This window comes from Apis laboriosa, unplaced genomic scaffold (assembly GCF_014066325.1).
Source record: "Apis laboriosa isolate Shangri-la unplaced genomic scaffold, ASM1406632v1 scaffold645_cov152, whole genome shotgun sequence".
Taxonomy (NCBI): Eukaryota; Metazoa; Arthropoda; class Insecta; order Hymenoptera; family Apidae; genus Apis; species Apis laboriosa.
Genome location: NW_025223999.1, coordinates 194185 through 221921, shown reverse-complemented (window position 1 = coordinate 221921; position 27737 = coordinate 194185). Strand labels below are relative to the sequence as shown.

Below are 27737 nucleotides of genomic sequence, written 5' to 3'. Positions count from 1 at the left end.
ATGCAAGCTTAAAAGTGTAGAAATTTTTAGTAAAAAACTAGTAATAAAATTAGAGAAAGTCTGGCAGTCGCAAATTTTCGATCCGTAATTCGATCTGTAATAAAGAATTGATTTATTCACGTTTATAACAAAAAAATTCTGAATAAAAATTATACGTGAAAGTAGGGGATAAAGTAACGTTTGAAATGCATACTTTAATATTTACAAATAAATCTTGTAATAATAAAGAATTGGTGAAAAACGCGTTACGCGTCGATTGCATCATCCCACATATAACGTAATAATCATTAATAAATAATTAATTAATAACAATTTCTGGTTAAAATTTATATGAGAAAATTATTTGAGGTCTTTTTTCCAAGATGCAAGCTTAAAAGTGTAGAAATTTTTAGTAAGAAATTAATAAATAATCAATTTTCAATATTGCGTCTTTAAAATGGTGGGGGATATTAGGAGCCGCATAACCAAAGTTAGTGGCACGTATTCTCTGTCCTTTTCGCACAATGTTGCTTTCCTTCTCGATGACGTCACGAATACCTCCTCACACATTCTGTGTTGCTATTAACAAGTCGAAGCTTCTAGCGTCAATCCGCGAGATGGCGTTGATTACTAAAAATTTTAAAATTATCTAACTTATCGACAATATTTTATTAAAAATTTATAGGATTATATGTTCAGATGAAATATAGAATAGAAATGATATTTTATGGAATTTTGTAGAAGTATTTTGTAATATTGGAATTAAAATACATATTTATATTTATAATATATCAATTTTATATATATATATACAGAATATTTTATCTTATGTTATTTATTTGATTTATGTGATTATTTTTTTTTAGCAAAAAATGTTTCAAATAAAATTTGAATGATTTTATGAGGTATATATTTTGATATTATTTTTTATTATTGTTTTCGTAGATAATGTGTAAGAATTATATAAAAATCAAATTATTCTTTGTAAGTTTTTTAAAGTTTTTTAAAAGATGTATAATATTTTAATATATATTTTATATATTATATACATTTGTATACATTTTATTTTAAATAAAAGAGAACTAAATCATTTACTTCAAAAAAATTAATTTAAGATATATTTAATCACATTCAATTATATTCTATTTTCAAATAATAATTTTTCGATTTTCATAATTTAATATATTTTTGAAAAAATTTTGCTTGTCACTTTTCGTCGGATTATATTTTTTTGATAAAAAATTTTTGTTCTTACGATTTTGTATTAGGTGCATATAATATGACAGAAAATAGTATGCGAAATTTTTTCAGATATTATAAAATCGAAAATCTTATCCAAATGACTCATTGACAAAAAGCTATTATATATCATTTATCATTTTTCTATAATTTTAATTTTAATCATATAACGTAGAATTTCATTTTACTCTTTATACATTTTTACATGTTATATTTTTAAAAATCTCAAAAAAAAAAAAAAATCATAGAAAAATATAAAGAAAAATAAAAAATATATGAGATATATAGAAATATATCCTTAAAATATGTCTTATAATATCTTAAACATATATATAAAAATACAAGACATGTAAAATTATATGTAAAATATATATATATATATAATACAAAAATACGAAAATATATATAAAATACATATACACATATATATACACATAAGTATAAAATATATAAAAATTATATATAAAATTATATATAAATTATATATAAAAATATATAATGTAAATTATATATATATATATTTAAAGCACAGAAAAAAAAAAAATACTGAAACTTGAAGAATGAATTTTATGATATTTTCTACCAAGAAAAGTAATTATTCCATTTTCCATAAATTATTATACTTTGCGTGTACACAATTACTTCGATCTAATTAAAACTAAGATTTTTTACTTTTTTTGTAACACAGTGCTCGAATACTTTTGTTATTATGTTTTGTGTATATACGAAGCACTCGTTGTCACTCTATTTATCGCGTAAAATCTTGTTCCTTGTATCTCGTGTCCCGACGTTAATCGAATTGACTGCTAATCTTGCCAAGGAGTCGGCAACAACTTGACGCTAATGAACGCGATGGTAAATGGTTACTGTAACGTAGATTAGGGGCACGTTTAGGGAAGGATAGCCGAGTTAATCGGTGATCCCAAGTTGCGGTAAGTTAACCTGTACGCCACTAAATATTGAATTATGCGAAATCTCACCAGTGCTGGGATGGAAGCAAGTGATTTACAATTCTATAACAGAAACTCGATTGTATTTTAGCATTAATGATCAAGTAGTGTGAACAATGTACCTCTAGAATTATTCGAGAATTAGGAGGGAACGAGCATCGTGAATGTTTTTACTAAATGAAACATGCCGAGTTTAACTTACTACTGTGTTCCTTGTTGATTCTGTGTTTTGTTGTATTAAATTTAACATTTGTTCATTGAGGTTTTGTTATCCATTGGTAGAGTAATTGAAAGAAATTTTGTTGAGAAAAATGAAAAATTAATTGCTGAAAAATTTTGAATTTTGTCACTTTCATCATAAATAGATTAGACATACATCATGAAATGTTAAACGAATGATATAGAAATTACATGTAAATAATGAATTAATAAAAATTTTTAAGATTTTTGTAATATTTTCAATGTATAATATTATTTATTTATTATACATTATTTGTTGTCATTGTGAAACAAACTTTAGTAAGAGAAACGAAAGTTAATACTTTAAAGAATTTTAAATTTTATCATTTTGAATAGATTAGATGTATCATAAATTTCGAGTTTTCAACGAATGAATTAAAAATCATGCATAAATAAATTAATATTCTAGGGACTAATATATTTGAAATCGATATCCCAGATAAATTTATAGAAGTTATTTTGACAATATACGTTCTGAAAACGAAAGTAACAAAAATCAAATGTATCATAGACAAATCAATAAATTTTTTTATATTAATAGATTCAATATTATAATATATAAGCGAGTTAAAATTGTTCCAGGATCATTTGTGAAATTGATAGACTAGAATATGTCATAATTGAGAGCGATAATGAAGTGCAAACTGCTTTCTATTCATAGTTATATAGCTTACCATCATCAAGATAGATATGCGTGCTTCCATCTGACCTTATAAATCATGCTATGAAATTGTATTGAATTCCTTTGTGAAAGCAACTTAAGCAATTTCAATTGAATTTTCTTGTCGTAGATTGTTATAAATAATTATATTTGTGTGATTTTCTTACGTGATACTTAAAGAAATATCACAATAATTAGAATGTTTAAAAGTTAATCAGTATAAGTTACATTTTCTGAAAATTACTTATATTGCTCAGGGATCTCAAGTTATTATTTAAATCTTCAGTTGATTAGATTAATTAAAAAATAACTATTTCGATAATTTAATAATTTCTTAATTGATTTATCGAGTGAAAGTTTAAAACAATAAAAAAGATTCTTGAATTCATTCATTTTCAGAGAATATGGTTGATTGATTATCTTCTGAGTTCTTCATTGTTAAAAGAAGAGAATAAATATTTTTTCTTTCACATAAATTATTTTTCAATCAATGAATTGATTTATGAAAGATTTTAAATGAAAAAATAATAAGAATAGCGTTCGAAGATTTTTTGAATTTTGTATTTAATAATTCTTATAAATTTGGAATAAAAAACGAAATGATGCTTTGAAGAAAGGTTCTAATTAAAAAATTAATATTTCAAACGCAGAATCTAATAATATCTCGTTTTTTTTTACGAGAGAATTATAATAAAATCATATCATATAAGTAATATGATAAAATTATAGCCCTTTTAAACAAAATCCTGATTTCATTGCTTGAAATGTGCTCGATTTTTCTAACGATGTCTCTTTTTATTCGAATCATTAACTCGTTTTGATGTACGTAATACGATGTCGCGATAAATATAGCAGATATTGAAGCGTGCATTTCACGAGTCCTTAACTCTTACTTTCTTTCACCGGAAATATTGATCACCCTGTCATCGATTCATTAACGTTAAAAATAACTCTGTGAAAATAAGTATTAAGAATAACGAAGAGGATCATAGCACGCACTCTTTCTCCGTTCGACGATCCGTTATATTTTTCCTGAAAAATTAATCTCACGAAGAGAAAAATCTTTTGAAACGATCTTTTTTAATTATAACTTTAAGACTACTGGAATTTCATTAAACTCGCCTCAATTATCTATTAATCTCTGTGAAATTCTTTAGACACAAACAACTAGTGTATTTTATAAAAGATAATGTTATTAAATTGATATTTAAAAAGATAAAAAAAAAGATTTTATTGTTGCTCTTTGTTTTGGTGGATATGATCCATTAGGAAAATTGCATTTATGATTTCGAAGGTATTTCGAGAATTAATATTTGATCATTCAATATTTTATTTTGTATACATGTTTATTTAAAAATTAAATTATCATCTTCAATGGTAAAATATTTTTTCTGATTTTATAATATCAAAGTATTTTTAATTGCGTAAATATTATTGCATTAATATTTCTCTTAAATGATTTGAAGTTTTTAAAAAAAAGATAAAGTTAATCAATATATAATTATTGATTAATTTATATGTCAGAAATATTAATATAAAATAAAATAATCTGTTGCATAATATCATGTCTCATTTCATTATATTTTATTATTATTATTTTTTTTATGTAGTTAATTCCATTATTTTATTATTTAATTACTGAGAAATTCATCTATGCCCGCATTCTTCTTTCAGATTTTGATTCACATATCTCAGAGAAAATTTTTTCGAAAAGGGACGATCGAAATATGTATGAACAGGGATTGAAAAGTAGAAAGCTCATTTTTCTTCTAAGGTTAGATCCTTTCATTAATCCCATAGTCGCGTAACGGATCGTTGCATGGCCTTTCATTATTCGCAATATCGGGAAATATTTATGGGCATTCATTGGGGGTGCGAAAGTGATAACCATCCCTTGAATTTTCTCACGTCTCTCACTTTGGAGAGATATATGATCCTATCCTCTCCTTATCTCACCTCTATTTCTATCTATCTCATTTTGTCCCTTTCACATTTCCTCTGATTATTAGTTGAATTTCGTTCCATATTCTTCCTCCCTTTTGTCTGTCATTATTTTATTTATTCATGAGTGAGAATAATTTCTTCGATGCCGAATGAAAAATACTGCATTGTCTGATACACTCATGATATACTCTGATGTTCGAATAATTACTAACTAGGAAGTAAAAAATGATGTAAATTTTAATTTTAAATTTTAAAGAATTAGAAATAAGAATATTCCAAATATTAAAATATATTATTACTCTATATATTTATTCGAAATAAAAGTAAAAATTCTAAATAATAAGTATTTAATTTGGAAATTCGTAATAAAATATGGATCTTATTATTTTCTATGATCATTTCATTTATGAAAAGAAACGCATTAGTATCACTTTTCCAGGAAGCTTGTTAGAAATTTGAAAGATTTTCCTCATTGCATTATTATCTTAGTATTATTTACATTAAAAGAATTATAATTCTTTCATTTCTATAATATTTATTTACTTATATTAAGAATAAATATTCATGGATCATTGTTTGGATCGTTTGTTATTAAAAATAGTTTTCATATAATATATTTACAATTCATAAATTAAAGAATGATTCTTAAAACATTATTTTAAATATTTTTAATATTTTATTCCTACAAATTAAACAAGTCAAGAAAATAAATGATGATATTTAATAAATGAAAAATGATTACAAGAGAGAGATTAAATTCTTTCAATAGTATCTATATCGAACAATACATTAAACAAAATTTATAAAATAGAGAAGATTATTATATAAATCAAATTCATGGCTTTTAATATTTGTTAAGTTACATTGTAGCGATCTTATCGCTATTACGTGACGTTGTTCAAATTTGGAAGTAAATAACGAAGCTTCACGTTCTTCGTAGTTGAACTTAGATTTAAATAATCCGAATTTAAACCTGGATTTAATCCGATTTAACGCAAAATATTATATCGAGTATAAATATACTATGAAACGAAAAATCGATGAATGGAATTTGTTTCATACTTTTTTAAAAAATGAAGATCACTTTTTTCTCTTGAATTTAAAACTTTTAAATTTTTTTAATTTAAAGTGAAAAAGCTGCAAATATATTAATAAACCTACCTACATGTGTTTTCTATTTCACGTAGATATTTTTATGGCTGACATTTACATGTTTACAATACATTATTTTTTTTATATAGATCATTCAAAAGCAATATTAATTAAAAAAGTTAAAATTTTATGGAAATGACAGATTCAATTAACGATTAACGTAATAATATCGTATTGATTATAAATTCGAAAAATTATTTAAATTCTTTTGTACTCAGAATACCAACTATACTATATCCATTGTTCATTATAGATTAATTTTGATACGAAAAATATTGAAATGAAATTTATTTGAAAAATGATGATTCGAATCTAATTTGAATATCTACTATGTTATACAAGATTGTGTATAAAATGTGTAATAAAATGATTATAACGTACGAGATAAAAATTTTTGATATAATTGATAAAATATTTTCAATTATATCGAAATTATAATCACACCAGTATTTCACAATGATAAATATATCATACATCGTATTTTATTTTTTTCGATTGTACTATATATTTCAAACATGATAAATCTGGAGAAAGAAAAAAGCGAATAATTCATTTTGATAAAATTCGAGATTTCGAATAATATTATAACATTAATATGCAACAATAAATTTTCACAGTCATAAAATAAAAAGAAATAAAATATATTTTCAATAATTATAATTTCTTATTATTTCTTGTCCAACGATATAATATATTAATAGAATTAATAATTAGTCTTATCAATTATTAATAAATTAATAAAGTATTCATAAATATGAACATCAAAAGAACATCAAACACCAAAGAATTATCTAGATTTAGCCTAAAAAAGATAAATATTTTTTTAAGTATAATCCGTCATTTCCTATTATTCTTAAACCATTCTCAATTTTCATTCAACGATTCCTCAATCCACTTTGCGCTTTTTCCCCTCGCAATTTTTTTTTTCCTCACAATTGGTTTTATTCTCGAGCATTTCTTTTCTCCTCGCCTATATTATCGACCCAGCGTTACTTAATAGGACCCAGTTTCTCGAGCTATTTAGTCCAGGGACACGACACGTTCGACGAACAGGAAATTGGTCAACTTGGACCGAAATAACGGTTCCTTTTGTTGAATACGTGGATTTGTGTTGTAGAATTTTGTCAATCGAAGTAGAACGATGCGATTAAGGACTATCCCACGTTGCACAGCTTCATGAGAATGATCAGTTCTGTTATTTTGTAGAAATATTTTAGAATGATAACGAGCGTTTCCAGTTTTGCTTTAGATATTTTCAATTAATATTTGAATGCAATTTGTTGACAGAAAAAGGAAAAAAAATTGGAATTACAACTTATATGCATAAAAAAAAAAAATAATAATAAAATTCTGAAACATGAATGAAACTTTAATTGATATATTTGAATTTATTAAGACGATTTAAAAATTTATTATATGAAATATAGAATTATTATAATTATGTAAATTAATATTAGGAAATGTTGGAAAATATTATTTACAAACAAAAAAAAAAAAGATCAATCTGTTACATTTACTCAACATTAAAATGATGAAGATATTTTTGATGCAATATTGAGAAAAATTATTATAAATTATTGTTAATCGAAATAAATAATTTAGTAGTCAAAACGAATTAAAGCTGAATTGAAGATTTAAAGTTTAATGTATAACTTTTATATTGAAAATTAAATATCTTTGACCTTGAAAGGTCTTGGTTAAAAAGCTTGGACTCTCTAAAGCTCGAGATCTACGAAACTCTAATCCTGGTAAGATACGGATCGGGAGGATTTAACTTCAAAGACTCAAGATTATAATATAATAAAAGAAAGAAAAATCCCTTCATTAGGTTTACTTATAGATATTTTAAATTATTGAATTTTAAATTAAAACATATTATTTTACGCTATATTTTACACTATATTTATTTTTTCTAAATTGTAAATAGGATCGAATAATTTCAGAATAAATGAAAAGATTCATAAATTGGAAAATGATAGAATAAATAAAAAATATCTTTCGATTGAATTGAAATCTGAAACGGATTTTGAAAGAGGATTTAAATATAAAACACATATATTATCGACGTAAAAAAAAAAAAAAATATAATCCTGATCATGAGATCCATTGAACGTTTTAAAATAAATTATCAAATTTTTTTTAAAAATGAATAATTTATCTTTAAAAATTTCAATAAATATCTCACACGTAAAATATCCATCGAACATCTGTCCTATTTCGAATAAAATTTCTCTTACAATATCACATTTCCACAGTTTTTTAAGCTCGAATATTTACGAATTAAAAGAAACACGAAATTTCTCTTCTAAACATCAATTCCAATTTCTCTTACATTTATATTTTCTCAATTTCCAAGTTTAATAATATTTACCTATTGATAATATCTACCGCCCAATATTTGTCTGCTCATAGTACCAAGTCTACCATTCCTTCAAATCAAACGTCAGTAGTAGTCTATTTACGGTGTATCGAGTTTTTCAATCGATCGAACGACGACGTCATCGCGTTTCATAGGTACAAACGTTCCCTGTGGAGGAGATCAGGATCTCTGCGAGCTTCGATCAAGCATCCTCCCGGGCATTTTACTCCGGATAATCGGACAGTTAGTTAGCATGACGGGGCGAGCTTCGACCACGTTTTGTACACGGTCTCGAAAATGAAGAGCCGATGAGATTTACCGGGAACGAGCGGTATTTTAATGGAGGAGGGCCTATGCCTTTAAACGACATTACCTCGGATGTCCTTCCTCCACCCTTAGGAATGCCAACGGTAGCGTTCGATCGCCAGCCTTCTCCTGGCTTCCAATAATATCCGCGACACGGAAAGAGCGGAGGCGAGTGAAAGAGGACGAAAACGAGGCGGGTGGAATGGTGGGAAAGAAGGGCGAGGGACCGAAAGCGTGGTGGTGATAAGAGGAGAGAAGAAACGAGAGGGAGAAACGGTTGGAGAGGTATTTAGTAATCGGACTCGAGGAATCTTTAATATGGCGATGAGTGAAAGGGTGGATGACATAATAATTGGTTGCCAAGATTATCTTCTTGTTTTTCTTATTCATTGTTTCGTGCCTATTGTTTGGTGAATTATGCAGTTGCTTATGCAGCTATGTTTTTTAAAATAATTTAGTGTTTTTTGAAACTCGAGAAATTTTCAGTATGGCGGTGAGTGGAAGAGCGGACGACGTGATAATTGATTGCCAAGATTATCTTATCTTCGTTGTTCTTATTCATTGGTTCGCTGGTTGAATTGTATGAGATTTTGAATTGTATTTTTTTGAATCTGATTATGAATGAATTCTGAATTTAACAAAGTAAATGTAACCGATTATTTATTTAACAAATTGATCATTGATATCTTTATAAAAATTGTTAAAAGATTATTCTGATATAAATTATCATATACTATATTTTAACGCTTATGTGTTTATTTCGACGATCGATCAAAGTTAAATTGATTGACAGGAAAGAAAAAATAATCCAGACATTTTGTTCTCTATTGCATAACAATATTTTTCAGATTTTTACATACTGTCTTTTGTACCGTAGCTTCAATGAATATCTGACCCATTTCTCGTTTTGTAAATATTACTCTATGTATTTCGTGGATGAATTCAATGGCGAATAAACGCTTTCCAATCCAATAAAAGAGAAGAAGCAAAAGAATAATCGCCAAATATATTTTTTCTCGATTATATATAGTTTAATAAATTGAAAATATTAAAATATAACAATCATAATTCTGATTGGTATATTTTAACTCTAATTTTTTAAAGGATCAAAATTAGATGTTCAATATGAATTTAAAAATTAAAAATCTAATAATACAATAATTCTGAAATTTATTTTCATAAAATTTAAATATTGTGGATATTATATATTATTGTTACAATTCATAAAGTTTGAAATTACATTATATATTATTATTTTAAGTATAGTTTTATTTAATTCATAATTATTAAAGATTATAATTATTAAAGATATATTTGATCTTCGTTTATAACAACCCATGGAAAAATCTCGTGGAAAATCTTCCTATTAATTAATCAATTAATATCCATTTGTCAAGAACAGACAAGCTGTATGTTTTTCTTCTCAAATTGTTGCTCAATATTCAGCAACATTTATTTAATAACAATATTCAATTTAGTTTTACATTGTCTTTGAGAGAATTTTGTTTGAGCAAATTCTTATTAACCTCCTTGCAATTTAATTGCAAGCTTTTAATTACTTTTGCTTGTTTAATTCAGTTGACAGTTTATTTAATATAGGAATGCAAATTGTTTAATGTTAGAAACCAAGTATTAAAATAACGACTACCGAGGTGACAATTAATTAAACTCGACGACATCTCGTGGTTATGCGGAATCGCGTCTTGTATAAATTTCTTATTAAGTAAATGTATTTACTTACGACATCGAATATTTAAGTCATACAAAAATCCAATCTGTCTAATCTTTTGATTTCTGAAAAGTTGAAAAATAATATAAATAATGATATTAAGAATTTTTAAAAAAGTAGAACTGATCAATTTGATTTTGTATTATGTTTTGTATTGATTTTGTATTTATGAAAAATGAACAAAATACAAATAATACTACAAGCATAAAATATTTAAAATAAAATATACATTATAGTATTTAAAAAGTAAAACAGATTTCTATTTAAGTTCCATTTTTATAATTGTATATAATTTTATATTATAAAAAATATATATATAAATATATAAATATTTTAAAATATACGATATATAATAATTATAATCATAAAATATTACAAATCATGCAATTTCTTTCATAAATATCTAAATGTAATTTTTAAATCAAAAAGATGCACATTATATAATTATTTTATTCTTATCCTTATTTATATCTAAATGTATTTATCATAATATATAAAATAATAAAATCTTTCAATAAGATTTGCATTTTCGACACAAATTTACCGTGTATCGTTATCTTAAAAGAGTGTTCGAAATCGTAGAAGACAATTCAGTCCTTAATTCGCGTTCATACTCGACGAGAGGACGTGCACAAGTGAGCCATTTTCACTTTCGACGGGTCTTTCTTTTTCTATGATTCTCTTTCGTCGGGTCCTTTACTGTGGTGCAATTAATAATACGGGGTCAAGCTGTGCGCTTTAATGAGATCTCCTGTATACGCGCTTTCGTGAATCCTTCGTCAAGCGGTTGCAATATTTTGGGAACAATAATATGCTTCTTCCTAATCTGCCAACTTCATGTGTCTTTTCTTCTTCTGCATGCAATCTCAGAAAATTTAGGACAGCAACTGAAAAAAGATACATGAAAGGAATATTTAATTTTATTATACAATAAATCTTTGGAAAATGAAAGTAATATTCAAAAGCTTTTTTTTTAATTCTTTGATCAGTAGCTTTTCTGAAAATTTTTATTTGTTGACTATTTCAATTAAAAATAATAATTGAGAAGTGAATTATTGGTATTTAAAATCAAAGATTAAAAAAAAAAAAAAAGATTATAATCAAAAAAAAAATTATTGGTATTTAAAGATCATCTATTCATTGAATCTATTTTAATATCAATATCAGATGCAATGAATCAAAAATAATGTATCAAAAATTTAAATTAGTAAAGTTTAATTTTAAATTTGATTAATTTTTGTTCGAAATACTTTTGTCAGATTATCTATTGGAAGTTTTTGAAAGAAATACCAGTAAATTTTAATATGCACATGGGAAGAAAGAAATACTCAATAGATCGACTTTTTGATTGAATAAAGAAGGAATGAATTGGATGACATAGTTCATATTCCGGAATCTGGAACGTTGGAATTAATTCTAGAAGCATTGATTTTCTCTTAATGGGATTTTTTTAATTTTTTAATTCATTGTGATTTAATCAATTCATAATACAATATATGTGAATTTAGAATTTATTTTTCTTTTATATATATGTTTTTTTTATTATTTTACTTAATTACTTAATTCATTAAAAAAATATTGAGTTTTCTTAATAAAATTTAATACTTTTTTTTGCATTTTATTGAAATTATTATTATTATTATTTTATATATTATTATTAATTATTAATGTTATTTAAATCTTTCTTATTTAAACAAAATTAATATAAATAAAGTATTACTAAAAATAATTAAGCAAACAATTATGATAAATACATAATTATGATATTCCAAAAAAGAAAATATTTTCTCATCATAATATTTATCTTCTTTTATTTAATTCTTTATTCCATTTTTAATATGCTACTTATATTATGCAATTTTCATAATTGTAATAACAGAAGCATTCTTCTTAAAGATTAATTTATCTTACTAGATACAAAATATTAAATGCAAATTACTAAAATTCCTCGTAGGAAGGAGACTCTCTCTTAAAATGCGAAACAACCCAGTTACCTCTGTAAATTGTGAAACTTCTTACCTCTGAACCATCTTATTAATGCAACGAGTGTTTCATTCGTTCGCATTGTTAAAATGGAGTAAACAGATGTGAAAAAAATACAGAAATTAACGAATGTTATCTCGAAACAATCTCGCCATGCAATAATTGATTTATCTTTCAATGGCGCGACAACTTTGCAATTTTACTCGGATGCAATTCAATACGATCTGCTTTTACCATAATTTTACACGAGGGATGTTATATCGAGAATGAAGAATGATCTCGATATATGGCGACAGTTGAATTATTGAACGGGATGCTATTGCATTCGGCACACTGGTCGAAAGATGGATTGTCGAACGTATATAGGTCCTCTATAGTTACAAGGATTTTGAAAAATCTATCACCTAAAATTCTTGTAATTTAGCCTGGTAATTCGATGATTTAGAACGAACGACGAGTTAAGCTGTTATTAAAAATAATAAATATCGATTATATTTCACGTTATTTGTTATTTGTTGATGCTATTTTATTTCCCTTTATCTGAATTTTAATTTTTGTTGTTTCTTTAATTAAAATATTATGTTTTTGCTTTATTATAAAAAAGAATACAACGATTTTCATGAAAATTTAATAACAAAAATTTTTCCATTAAATTTATTAAAAATATTTTTACATAAAGAAATTTTCGACCATCCAGCAAACTCAGCTAGCTAGATAGGCAGAAAACGTTCAGTAACTCATCAATGTCACTTGTTCAATAAAAACTTTTCAAGACGTACTTTTTACGTACTCGTATATACCATTTTAGATACACGATTGATTGATACCAAAATGCAAATTTAATAAAATTTAATGTAAAAAAGCTGTATTCTTACTATCAATAATTTTATAATATTACAAAATCATTAATTGTATGCAAATTATAAATGATGTAATCGTAAAATTTTGCAAACTTTTTGTCCACAATAATCTTTCTCGATCACGATCGCCGAAATTCAGTAATCCTTTAATTACGAATTACTTAACTACGCATCTTTCATAATTCTTATCGAGACAAAAAACAGCAAAAAGGCAGGTTCGATTAAATTGCAAAAACATCCAATGTGTGCTATCCAATTAGACGGATGTCGCACGAAAACGAGATACGCAATCCAATTCAGCAAAAGCTTCATTTATCAGCCATGGTGAGGGAAGAAGGACAATCACAGGAGGAATGAAGGTATAGGGCTATTTTCTTTTTTCCACTTTGTCTTCGGTCGTTGACCTTCTATTGATTTCGATTCACTATCTGTTCAAAAGCTAGAATGCTAATTCTTTTGTTTAATCTCGAAAAATGAACCAAATCGATGCGATTATTCTTTATTAATAATTAAATCAATGGATGTACGAACTCTTATCATGTTTAGAGGTGTAGTCTTTCTTATTCTATTGTGTGATCGTCGTAAATTTTATCTGGTTAATAAACTGGAAAAGAATAGTGAGACCTTCATAATATCGATTAAGAAAAGTTAGATATATTTTTATTTATTATATTATAATTTAAATTTTTATACATTATCTATTCATTCTTGAACCAGGATATAAAAGAATTTGGATATTAATTGTTTTTCTTTTGAATTTCAAGAAAAGATTGATATTTATCCTTAAAATATTTATATTCAAGAAATTTTTGAAAATATAATTTATCTTTTTCAAAATTATGATTTTATTCTCTATATTATTATCTTCAATAGATAGATAAAAATATACAAATAAAGCAAGTTTTTTACGAGTTTATTAAAAAAATCCTAAAAAAACGAGATTTTCATTCATGAATTTAAAAGCTTTGTCACGAAAACGATTGACTGCCAAAACGAAAAGAGAATCCTCATGATTTTTCCAAACGTTTCATTGATTGGTGTTCACTGCTTCGACGAGTTGGTTTTAATTGCGACTTGGAATCGAACACTTTTGTATCCGCTTCGAATTCGTTTTTACCCGTTTGCGAATTAAATCCGAAGTGGAAAGGAATAATAATGAAGATGTAGATTCGAAAAGTTGTCATTTCCCTATTGAAATACAGTAGAACTCTTCAATTAATCGCTGACTTAATGAAAGAAAGACAAACAAGTTTGGTTTCAGATCTAGAAAGAAATTTGTTTTGAGAATCAAAATAGTTCAATTTAATTTTTTTTCAAAATTCAATTCATTATATGTAAAATTTTATACCTTTTTGGTAATTTTTCGTAGTGATTTTCATTAAAATTTTATTAAAAATATTTAATATTTTTAATATTCGTAATAAAGATTTACAATCTGGATCTATTGATCAATAAAAAATCATTATTATATTTAAAAATTGTATGACATTATAAATATTTTTATATTTAATGATTCTTTTTAAATATTTTTTCCTTTTTAAGCATACGTATAATAAATTTCATCCTTATAATTATAATGATTTAACCTAAGTGATTTTAAACTATGAAATATTGTTTAGAAGAAATATGGGATGTTTATTGAAGTGTGTTATTCGATCTAGAATAATTTTTCTGGTTTTCATAGATATGATATATTAAATTCATTTTCAAGCACATATTTTACACAAATTGTTTTTAGGGTGAAGGAATAGCTTTATCTGACTACCCCATTCTTACCTCGAATGATATAAAGAATGTTCCCTTCAAAAGTACTGAGAAAAGTATTATACGATGGAGACAGCTTAGTATGGGGATGTAAAAGAAATTCCAAGATCACTTCTATATTTTTTTAAACGAGCCATTATATTTTTTTATCAATGATGAGCATATTTTAAGCTGCAACAAATAAAATTTAAATTAACAAAATGGGTTTCTCAATATATTGCGTTAAAAAAAAATAGTATTTGTGCAAATATAATTCCACTTTAAATTTTATATAATTGCAAAGATAACATTTCTTCAATTTGAAATATAATTGTTAATTAGATAATTCGTACATTTAATATTCATTATTTAATTATCATGTAATAAAAATTTAAAAATTAAATCTGTAAAATTAATTATGAAATTAATAATAATTTTTTCCATATTTAGAATTTTGCAAAATTATAAAATTTTTATATAACTTATCATAAAATAGATTTATCTTATTTTTTTTTATATTTTCTCAAATTTAAATCAATTTAAAATCAATTCAAAATTAATTTTCATAAATTAAAATTGCATGCGCGCATCTTTTAAAATTTCGTCAATCTTTTCATTTATCTAGATTGAAATATAATTTCAAACAAATTTTCAATATTTGTTGAGCATTCAATAACGCTTAAACGCTCGACAAATATCACTTTAAATTATTTAACATAAAAATGTCATTAGTAACTTTTCGAATTTCTTTCAAATTTCTTATTTCCATCAATATTATTCCAATGCAACATCATTTCAAAATAACATAAAACTCGTCGATCAGCTTTTAAATCTCTTCAATTCTTTATTTCCTTTCTCTTCTCTTCTCCGAATTCTTTATCATGAGAAATAAAAGTTTTAAAATTACGTATAACTAGTTATCTATCTTCTTCGATTCGACTTTTAAAACTTTTTCTTCAAAACACAGGAGAAACCGAACTAAATGATCATTTCTCAGGTTGGTTCATTTTCCTTTCAATTACACTTACCGAAAACGACACACAAAGGGGGAAATGCGACTTTCCAGATCAAAGTGATTTTTCTTTACTCTGTCGCGATACGAGTTTAAAATCGTTGTATTCGCAGTCCATTTTTAACGTTAATAATGCCACTGGAGGTCAGCTGGAATGCATGAAAGAGAGCACTTTCATACACGAGTCCTGAATACAGGTTCGAACGTTTTGTGAAATCTCCTTCTATTTCGCGCCTCGTTTTTTCTTCTTTTTTCCCTTCTCGTTTTCTTTTTGTCTCTCCCATTTTTCACGTCCCAACCTGTCGCGATGAAATCGTGATCCCGTACAACCAATTCCACGTTTATTCGTTGGGAACACTTCTTGCAAAATTTTTCCACTTCCGAGGAACGAGTTATTGAACAGTGGATGTTCTAGGTTTTTTTTTTTTTTATAAACTTTCCCATCTCTATAAAAATAATTAAAAATAATTACAATATAGATAGAAATTTCATAAGTGGTTTATTAAGAAGTTATATCAAAAATGTGAAAGAATAAAATGTTATGTAATAGAAAGTTCATAAATGCTTCATTAAAAAGTTATAAAAATATAAAATGCGTTGTAAGTATTGTACATTTCTATTTTTATTTCAAAGTTTTTCTGGATATATTTGATTATGTTATTGAATTTATTACAAATTTAATTTCGTTTTAGTTTTATTTAATTTTTTTTATGTGCAATGTATTAATTCGTATACTTACTTCACGAGACAGAACAGAATTCAAATTAATTTCATATTCTTGATTTATTAAATTTTATATTTCTCTTTAATCTTATATTATAAATTGGTATTTTAAAATGATGTTCATAATGAGCAAATTAAAAATTCTTGGGGAATGATATCTTCTTCAAATTAATCTTAATTAATCTTCTCCATCGAGGAAGCATCATTTCCTGAAAATAAAATTACAAAAATAAATTACTGAACAAAAATTTATAAAACCAATGAAAATAATAATTTTTAAATAGTTCATAGTACTTTAAAAAATCTACCAATCAAATTCAAATTTCAATATTCAAATTACAAATGTTATTTTTAATGATCGACAAATTCGTTATCACGAACAGGAAAAAATAATTTTATTTCTCCTATCAACCTATTGCACAAACTTATGAATCATCTCAATATGATGGATCTTTTAGATAAATCTTATTGGATAAGATTTCAAATTTGAATTCAAGATCTACGTATCTTGAATTGCTTTCAAAATTCGAGTTTTATTTCCTCGTTTGGTCTTATGTTTGCAAATCCATTCATTGTTTAGACAACGCGACGCGAGCATTGTTGATCTTGAACGAGTTGTCGACCATGGGCTTTCCTATTGTGCATGGAGAGGGTGTTTTTTCGTGCTGCTAAGAATATAAAAGCCACTTGAAGGGGATGGCTTCAGACGGAATCGTGGACGGGAAGCTTTTAGGGAACGTTTTAAGTCTATCAGTATCCAAGTAGTATCACGTTCGTGTACGTAGATATATAGGTGTGTGAGTCCCTTAGTTACTCTCGAGTCTCTGCTGGGATAAATATAGGAAAATAGCGAGGCGTTGGTGAAGTACATGAAGAAAGAGGCATGAAATTTTCTTTATGATTAGTACTTTCATTAACGTGAAAAGAAATAATCTGATGTGTTTTGCTTAGAAGAAAATTTATCACTTTAACAATGATATTAGTTTAACAAAGTGAAATTTTTTTCATCTCCTGAAAAATGTTCTTTTCTGTAATATTGCATAAATTATAAGTTATATTTCTGTAAAATATTGGTATAATATATAAATATATAAATATATAATATATAAATATAATATATAAATATAATATATAAATATATAATATATAAATATATAAATATTGGTATAAATATTTATCTAGCATAATACATATTGCAAAAAGAATAAACAAAGTCGATTGAGATGATTTAAAAACGACGACGAATTAAAAATACTCTATTTTTAATTAACCTGTTAAAGATAAGTAATCTATAATTAATATCATATGCATTATGAACTATCAACACAGCTATTGTATAACTCAGATGACGTAGATACGTGATATATAAAACGTTACCTGATAATTATAAAATTGGCATAAGAATGTTGTTAATAACAACGGAATATCCTACGTAATTTCATTTCTCGAAATATTTATACAAAAATTCGAAGTAACAAATAAAAACATTATTTTTTTCAAATTAATTTTAATACGATGTATCCCACTTGCCATTCCCTTTCAATAAAACTATAAAAAAAAATCCCAAAGTCCCGTGGATCACGGCCAAGTCACGTCGTAGACGCGTTTTCTATCCGACAGTCTCGATGATCCGGCTCATTTTAATCGCAGGTTTTTCGATAGCGCGCGCCTCTTTCACGGCGCGCCTAATCGCGCCTCCCCTTTTGAAAACTCATTGAACCGGATTTTATGCAGCAATCCGCCAATAGCGGATGGTGAGCTGCGTGGAAATAAAATCGTTCACGAACGAGAAAATGAAACGGGAATCACGCGAAAGAGAAAGGTGAGAGAGAAAGGAAGAGAGAAAAATAAAATAAAAATGAAATTAGAAAAGAAGAAGGAAGAGGATCTTTCGATTCGATTACTTAGATATTCTGTCGCTCTCTCTTTTCTTCCTCCAGAAGACACACACGATGCGCTTTCACCGCATCTAGGAATAGCCGGAGGCACCGCGTCATATTATTATCGCTGCCATTAAAACATCCCCTTTAGTTAGCATTTCACCTTGCAACAGGGACAAAGTGTTGTGTGTTGGAGGGTGTAGCCGTAACGATAGAGCCGATCTTACACGCGACTGGTCGACAAAGTGAACAGGCGTCGTGTATACGTATTAATATCTAGGGCCCACGGTTGTCTCACCCTTCTCTCCCCTCTTCCTTTCCCATCCTGGGGTCGCTTCTGACGTTCAGCAATCTTCGTCGTTCGGATATACCTCGGGGTGGCCAACTTGCTGTGGCCTCGGAATATTATTTCGATTAGAAAATTCGCGTTACACCCGCTCGATCTCTCCTCGTCGTTGGAGTATTTGCGGTACTTCACGTTCCTTTCCTCCCCCTTTTGATTAGGTTGGTCGATGTGGAGAGTCCTCTTGGAGGAAATTGAAAGTGAGAGATGTCGACCTTGGATGATTTAGAATTTTTTTCTGATACGATCTTCTTGTGGAGAATTCGAAATATATATACGTCTATTTTATTTTTTTTTCTCGAAATGTAATAAAAATTAGGAATTTAAATATTTTTAAATTATTTGTAATTGTCACGTGGATGTTAAAGATGAGTTTTTCTCGTTTTCGTTTGGGATGTTAATAAATTGTGAAAAATTAAATTACTTTCAATTTAACGCTCTGGTGTTTGAAGTTTGAAGTTAAAATGAGATGAAAATATTATAATTTTGTCGCAGTTGTTTACTGTTCTTATTTAAGAATATTGCTTTTGATTATTAGCGCGTTTATTTATAAAGGGACGTGTTTAGATTTTGTTTAAAGATAAACAAGTTTAACGTGTTATAGATATTGCGTTCTTCGTAGATTGTTTTATTTAGTTTTTGATATAGATTAAATTATGCGTATAACTAGTTACCGTTATAAATATCTTACCGATAAATATTTCATGAAATCGATTTCTAATTCACTTTCCTCAATTTTGCGATTATCCATTCTTCTTGCTTCATTATACATTCCCTTATAGATCATCGTACACAAAAACCATTTCACGTAATTAGTTTGTTATATTATTAAAACAGGTCAAACTTTTTTTTTATTAAAAGATGTAATTCTTATGTCTTAAAAAAAGAAATAAGAGTTAAAATAACAATGAAACAATTTTTTGATATTAATGAAATTCTAAACACTACAAAATGATATTGTATATAATGATATTAATATTGTCATAAAGATAAAAAAAATAAAATTTGTCTAGATTTATATCACAAGCACAATAAAATTATAGACATATGGAAATATTTCTACATATTTGTGTCGTACATATTTGTTCCGGCAAAAATTCCAAGAATTTAACTTTACTCAATTGTGCGGGATAACCTATATATCTTGTAACTTTCCCAAGCATCTTTTACAATCTACGGTGGAAAGTCCTTGATACATTTTTTTTTTAAAGAAGTGTGGGCACCAGGTATTGGAGAGGTTCGAAACGGGTTCAAGTTTGTTCTTTGAAAGTTTCGCCTTCGCTATAAAAGTTGATACGATAGCGTGGTATATCGAAATACAGGCGTACTGCAAGTAATTGCGATTTGTAAAAAATGGATATAAATAATACGTGTTTAAAAGATTCATGGATCTTCTATTATTAAGAAAAGATTGGTATCATCGCATGAGCGTTTATCAATTTTTTAACGAGATATCATTTCTATAAAACATATCATTGATAAAATTAATATTTTTATCGATCTATTGATATTTATATTTATAGTTTTTGAATTAATTTTATTTTTTGTATATTCTTTACATTATATTCTTTTGTTGGAGAATGTTCAATCATTTGTTCATTTCAATTGTTACATAAATTCTTTTTAGATTTTTTTTAAATGTTATATGTATTTCACAATTAGAAATTTATTATTTATAATTCAATACATAGTAAGGACGAGGATTAAATTATTGTATTTCAGATATTCATGTTATTTCAGATATAGTTTATGTATTGTATATCATTAAATCTAATCATTGCATAGATAACAATATGCTAAATTTATTATTATATCAATCACTGATTAATTATTGTATAAATTAATATTGTTATAAAATGTTGTAATTAAATATTTAATATTTTAATATCTTAACAATTATATTCTAATATATAAATCTTCGAAAATTTTTAAAAAATTCTATAAAATTGTTACATTATAATTACTTCATATAATAATTTATCAATTAATATTTATGATTATGATAAATCACAAGCTGTATACTATAGATTTATTTTTTACAATTTAACAATTCTGTGTTAAATAATAATTATTTAAATTTATTTGTAAAATCTCACTTGTTTTATTATCAAAATTTTTTAACATCGATAACTTATATCAATTAATAAAATACGATAAAATATTAATCCATAATTGTATCTATAGTTGTAAAAAATTGTTGAAATAATAATATTTACGTAGATTTTTTTTATTCATTGTTTGAACTTGTATATAACAATATATATTAACAAGCGATATACCAATAACTTTCCTATTAAAACAGTGTATCGACGCGTTTTATTTTCATCGTTGTAATAAACTGAAGAAAAAACTGATAACGACAATGGGATAGCGATATGAAAGCGATATTTCATATTTTTTTGTCAATAATGACATTCACTGTGAAAATTGCGAAAACTTTTCTCGATATTGTTTCAGCTTCGATTATTGTAACGAGAAATCATTTTGAAATCTAAAAAAAGAAAATTTATTTTTCTTCTTTCGAACATCGTCTTACGACAGAAGTCCTTTCACAGATTTATACATTGATTATAGGAATATCTTTTTCATTGAGTGAAGCTCAAAGGGATATAACGATTCAAAGAATGCGAATTGATATTTCATTTTCATAAATGAAATATGGGCATTAGCAATATAGATTTTACTGAAATGTTTAAAAGTTAATCAAATTAAAAGTTTTGAAGATTTTTAGATTATATTATTTTTACTTATTATTAATAGAAGTTAAAAAAATAGAAATTTCGTTCGCGATGAATAATTAGTAAACTTTTATAGTTTATTGCGTGAAAACAGATTACAGTATTATTTTGAATTTTCCCTATATTCCGACTTAGGGAAAAAGAGGATTCGGGAAACGATACCGGTTGTCGGTTTTCTAAACCAGAAAATGACTTTACAACGCGTTATATGGTCGACAGTATTTCCGCCATTTGACTTCCATTTGATTTGATTCGCGCCTCACGACAGATTTTAAACTTTTGATGGCACGATTTGTTATATATACTGATTAAAGAAGTTACAATTTCTTGAGAATTCAAGAGAGAATCGAATGTCAAGGACAAGGAATGTATCGAGGATTCAAGAGAGCGATATTTTTAGCGAATATTTTTACTGACCTATATGGAAGAATCTATTTTCAACTTCGTATGGATTTACTTGGATATGTTTGAGAAATTGATGAAAAAGAAACGTGGATTTAAATGTTGCAAATATTTCATATATTGGAATTCTGTATTTATGTGATTTCTATGGATGAATACCTGCAATATAAAATTAATGCAGTATTACATATATTTTATATACGCATAATAGATACGATAATTGATTTCAAAAAGAAAATTATATTTTCACAAAACAATAATTCTTTTAAATATAAAATGTGATTTGAAATTGATGAATTTATAATTCATTTTGATACGAAAGTGATCTAGCCGCTTTAAAAGTATCTCAGTGCCAAATAGGCTTGGAAATGCTTATGCAGTTGTTTCACCGATCGAACGTCCTAGTGTCTTGAGCAAGTAGCTCAACGGAAGCTTATATTCAAGGTAATATATATATATATATTAAGAAAACTTTAGGTAGGGAATAGATGAGACGATCAGAACTTTGTCTGTTTGACTAACCAAATTTACTTGTTCCTGTCAACAGTGGTTCTTATTATAAAGTTCTTATATGAAAATATTTGGAAAATTTCATCATCAAATAAATTCCAGTCATGTAATGTGGTCCTTTCGATCTATTTGCATTGCTCATTGGCAACATTTATTATATCTACAAAAATAACGATCAATAAATAAAAGAAAATATAAACTCATTGTTAAAAAAAAAAAAATATACTTACCTCCATCCCAGGGATCAACTGCGAAGCGTATTGTGAACGAAGCTTTACGCGTCGGCTCAGATGGAGGCGCGTGATGCGCACGCATCTCTAATTTTCGCGGGGTTCCCCTTGTGGCGCGCGTTGCATCGCCCCTTCAGTAGGCCACTGTCATTCCGTCGAGTTGCATCTTGCCCGTGGAGTATACATTTTCTCCCGCCCACGCGAGATCAAACCGCGCGAATCCAAAATCGAATTTTCCCGCGCCACGCGCCGCGATTCCCACAATCTAGATTCCCGCTCTTAGGCTTTCGACACGCAACTCTTCTCTCCGTTTTATTCCTCATCGTATATCACTTTTTTGTCCCAGATCGTTTGTACGCGTATACATGTGGATCCGGCAACGGTACCCTTGAATCACTTCCACCGCTGTACGCTCGAGATGTTGCGGTTTCCCCTCTACCACTCCTCGCCACCCTGACAACTGCTACTCTTTGATCGTGTGGCGTATATACCGCTTTTTGAAATTCATGTCGAGGATTGAGGGGCTGTGCACGCGCTCTACGTCTTTCTCTTCGCGTTGGTGCGTATGAAGGGGAATTAAAGAGGGGCGAAAAAAGATCCTTTTTCCCTCGATTCGTTGTTCTTTCACTGGTTCATATTTCAATTTTCTTTGATTTCGATAAAGATGTGTAGATTGGCTTTTTTTTTTTATATTCGATCAATATCATTTGTCACAATCGTGAGATTTTTGTGTCGATTAAATAACTCTTAATTAAAATTAAAAATATATGAATTTTTTGAAGTTTGTGGTAATCTTAAAAAAAACATACTATGTATGTTACCAATTATCTCCTAATTGTCGCCTTTCATTCCTCGTACCTCGAGAAGTACAATTTATCTTGAATGTAGTATAGATAGGTGTAGAAAGTAGAACGATTCTTCGTGGGAATGACAAATTTCTCAAATTCACGGTTTCTTCCTTTCTTCATCCGCATAATTAAAGATTCAGAAATTAAAGCCACTTCTCGAACGAGTTAACCCGTTCCTCACAGCGTAACCCAAAACTTCGCAATTACCCTCTTTCTTAAAAATGACAGTTAGTGGGGTAGGTGTATCAAAAAGGGATTTACCAGCTTTGGAATAATATTTTCTTAATTAGACAGTGAATTTCTGTGCTCGTTACGAGGCGGAAGTTTATAACCCTGTTTATATTTATCCTGGAGAACCGGTTTGAGTTCTATTCTTACAGTGGAGAAAACTTGCCTAAAAAGGGAGAAAAAAGAAATTTAGAGAAACGTTTTCGCCCATTAATGCACATGTTTCTCAAGTTATTGCGTTTTTTAAACTACCAAAAAGAAACCATGCTCTTCAAACGTGATCCTTTCGCAGCAAAACTTTATGCAAGAAGATCCTCGGAAAATTTGCGCAGTAAAATTTATCATTCAATTTCGTTTCTCATCTAGTTTTCCTTCCATTGTTCTGCGTAAGAATAAAATTTATTCGTACTTTTCATCGTATAGTGATCAATTAAGAACTTTAATGAAATCTTTTGGTATTAGTTTTTATTACATCTTATAAAGCTATTAATACTCATTTTGTTATTTCCTTAATCTTCTATAGTTTATGCGTATTTTCTTACGCGTTATCAAACATTAAATTCGAGCTTATTAAATTTCTAATTATGGAATAGAATTCTCATACGTAATTTAGCAAAAGAATATTCCACTTTTAATTAAGAATTATTTCGGCACAAAATTTCTTCAAAAGAGTAAAGAGATATATCGTTTGTTTGTAAGAAAATGATAAAAAAATTTAATTAAAATAATATGCTATCATATTAATATCTGACAAATTGAATAAGAAAATAAAAAAAACATCACAAAATTGATGAAAACATTGAAAATTGAAGAAACGATTCGAAGATAAAATTAAAAACCGATATTTCAATTATATCTGGAAGGATTCTCAGAGAGAAATAAAACTTTCGAAACTTTCGTGGAGGGATGGAAGACGATTCAAGGGTATCCATTGTTAACGATGTCAACAACTGCTCGAGCAGCACGAAGAGCTCACGTCGCGACGCTCCTCTTCCTCTATTTCGTGCGACGGATATCTCGCTCACGAAACGGGAGCGTTATCTGTTCTATGTCAAAATTATTTATCGTATCATTTCACCACCCATATGCGGAGGGAATGTTCAAATAAGAATCGTAAATTCAATTTCGAGCTCCGTGACAGTGATCGTTCCGTGCACGAATGGGTAGCAGAAGAGAAGCGTGAAACTTTATTAACCATTCTTCGTTCGTTGAACAGATGAATAATCAACTTGGATGCGTTTTGCAGTGAAGGAAATGGAAATCTTTCTCATTTTGTTTTGTAACGATAAAATATGCGAATCCTTTTCCAGATTCTCGAGAAATTAATCCGTGATTGGTGGAGAGATCTCAACGAATTGGATTCACCAGCGTTTGATTAATTAACTGTAACAACTTTTTTGTTAATTAGATAAGGCTGACTCTTATGAATCCTCCCTAGCAGTTTGGATACCGGATTTCGATAGAAAGTGAAAAAATATAGAAAAAAAAGAAAAAGAAGTCACGTTATTGGATGTGCAGCAGCAACATTGGCTCGGTCGATTAATTTGATTAGATATAAATATCGCAGGATGTGCGCCGGCTGATCTGCATGATTTTCTGCGCTGTTTGTCAAAGGTGTCGGCTGCCTCCTTTTTCACCGTCTCTCTTTCTCTTTTTATCTATCCCTTTGTCTCTCTGTCTTACGCGCTATATCTCTCTCTGCCTTTCCTTTTGATAAACACGTAAAATTCATCTCCACGCTCTTGCACGTTCTCGTCCTCGAGTACGACAGATGCGCACAACGTTTGGAAATAATTCGTGCAAACGTACGAGATCCGAGATCGATCGAAGTTGGAAAGTTTCGTGATGCAGTGATCCGAGGGGATCGTGACACCACTCTTAGCCAAATCAGGGAGAAATGGACAAGGACAGGCATGGACAAGGTATGTCACATCTACATCGCATTTTTTCTCTCTAACGTTTTATCTGTCGTTCTCTGAATTTTGATTTCCTTCTTTGAAATTTTTTTTCTCGTTAAATGGCATTTTCGTGTAAAATGGCATTATTGGATACTTTAGTAGGTGATTTATAATATTTGATTTTAAGGAAAAATATATAAGTGTTAAATTAGTTTTTATGATAAATAGTTGGAGGTCGTTATCTCATAATTAAAATCAGAAATGAAATAAATGGATAACGTGAGAAAAATTTAATATATTTTTTGCTAGAAAAAATACTAGTTAATTTATGATAGCATAATGTATAAATATTTTTATATAAACAAAAAAAATATACATTATAAAATTCATAGAAATATAATTTAAATTTTGTAGTTTATTATTTTAATATTGTATTAAACGAAACATATTGAAATATGCTATTATTAATGATAGTTATTTATTTTTTAAAAGATATCTAAATTAAAAATGTATTGAAAAAATATAATTTTTCTAACTCATGTTAAATATTGCTATGTGATTTGATAATCTATGCCATTCGTTTAATTATTCTTGAAAATTAATTTAAAAATTGAAAATATTTTAACAATGAGTGGTTGATTAATTTTATTTATATATGACAGAAGATACTACCTGCTATTTTTGTTGTATCTGAAGTGTGGTTTGGTCATTATTAATGCCTAAATGACTTGCAAGAGTGGTTGCTAACTGTAATATTGTTATTCAATTACTTCTGTGAAACGTGGTTTCATTATTGCTATCTACATGCTTCAAAAGGGTAATTCAGTTAATGTTAATGTTTCTAAATGTCATATATATGTATGTCCAACTCTATCTCACTGTCATTTAGATGTTTTGAAACTTTAAACTATTGTTGATTTCCAAATTATGCATATTCCTGAGAATTTCTTAGTATATCTTTAACTTAAACTATCAATACTATTACTTCACCTAAATATTAAAGAATGTATTTATTGTATTATTAAATAATTATTGTCAAAATAAAAATTGCTTATTGCTAATCTGCAGAATCTTTTTTAAAAATCATTTTTAAGTAATTTGCCACATATCTAATATTTAATATATTTCTATTATAATAATCTTTTCCTCTCTTTTTATTAAAATATAATATAATTAAATAAAATTTTCATTTGTCACAATACAATTATTTATTTAAAATTTTATTAAAAAACGAGAACTAGAAATTTCAAAGCAATTTACCCAATTCTTGTCTTGTATGAGACTTTTGGAATTAAATTATATATATTTAGTTATACGACAGGAAGTACAAAATGTAATCTGCATATGAATATATGTATATAAAATTGCTATTGTACATCTTTTTTCTGAACGGTACTGTAATACATATTGATGATGTGAAAGGCGCTTATGCTTGTTACATGCAGCTCGTGAAAGTAACACGGTGACACGGAAATTTCGGGAAAATTCAAAGTTATGGCGGATATGTTATATCTAGAAATCCTTAACTGGGTTGCTTTTGTTGCATTTTAATAGAAAATACATGTTAAACAAGAGAAAATGATTTCTATTTCTAGAAGGTATTTTAGAAGTACAGAGAAATTATTATCTTGATTCATGTATCTTTTGTTTGAGAAATCCAGTTCTCGCAATGATGAATAAAAATACGTTTATGCTTAATTATTATTATGCTTAATTAAGCTTTATTCCTAAACAGGATGGATTTTTAAATAAAAACAAAAAGAAAGAAAATAAATTATTA

The 27737-nt window shown here is 27.4% G+C and overlaps 1 protein-coding gene and 2 long non-coding RNA genes across 4 annotated transcripts in view; 1 reads left to right on the top strand and 2 right to left on the bottom strand.

Annotated features, from left to right (window-relative positions):
* Window positions 1–11066: 11066 nt before the first annotated feature.
* On the bottom strand, window positions 11067–16954 carry LOC122718476. The gene is made up of 4 exons (XR_006347393.1): window positions 16897–16954; window positions 16174–16603; window positions 15179–15337; window positions 11067–11446 (listed from the first exon to the last, which is right to left on the bottom strand). It is a non-coding gene; the product is annotated as an uncharacterized LOC122718476 (long non-coding RNA).
* LOC122718475 lies at window positions 16955–23114 on the bottom strand. The gene is made up of 3 exons (XR_006347392.1): window positions 22984–23114; window positions 22766–22913; window positions 16955–17089 (listed from the first exon to the last, which is right to left on the bottom strand). It is a non-coding gene; the product is annotated as an uncharacterized LOC122718475 (long non-coding RNA).
* A 3-nt stretch (window positions 23115–23117) lies between these two features.
* Window positions 23118–27737, top strand: part of LOC122718470 (calcium/calmodulin-dependent 3',5'-cyclic nucleotide phosphodiesterase 1-like) — a 179833-nt gene continuing 175213 nt past the window's right edge. Inside the window, exons 1-2 of one of the 2 annotated variants that reach the window (XM_043943539.1) lie at window positions 23118–23542; window positions 25468–25981. In XM_043943539.1, coding sequence (XP_043799474.1) covers window positions 25957–25981 — 25 coding nt within the window. In that variant the 5' untranslated portion in view covers window positions 23118–23542; window positions 25468–25956. Of the gene's footprint in view, window positions 23543–25275; window positions 25982–27737 lie in introns of both variants that reach the window. The other variant, XM_043943538.1, reaches the window with a different exon arrangement.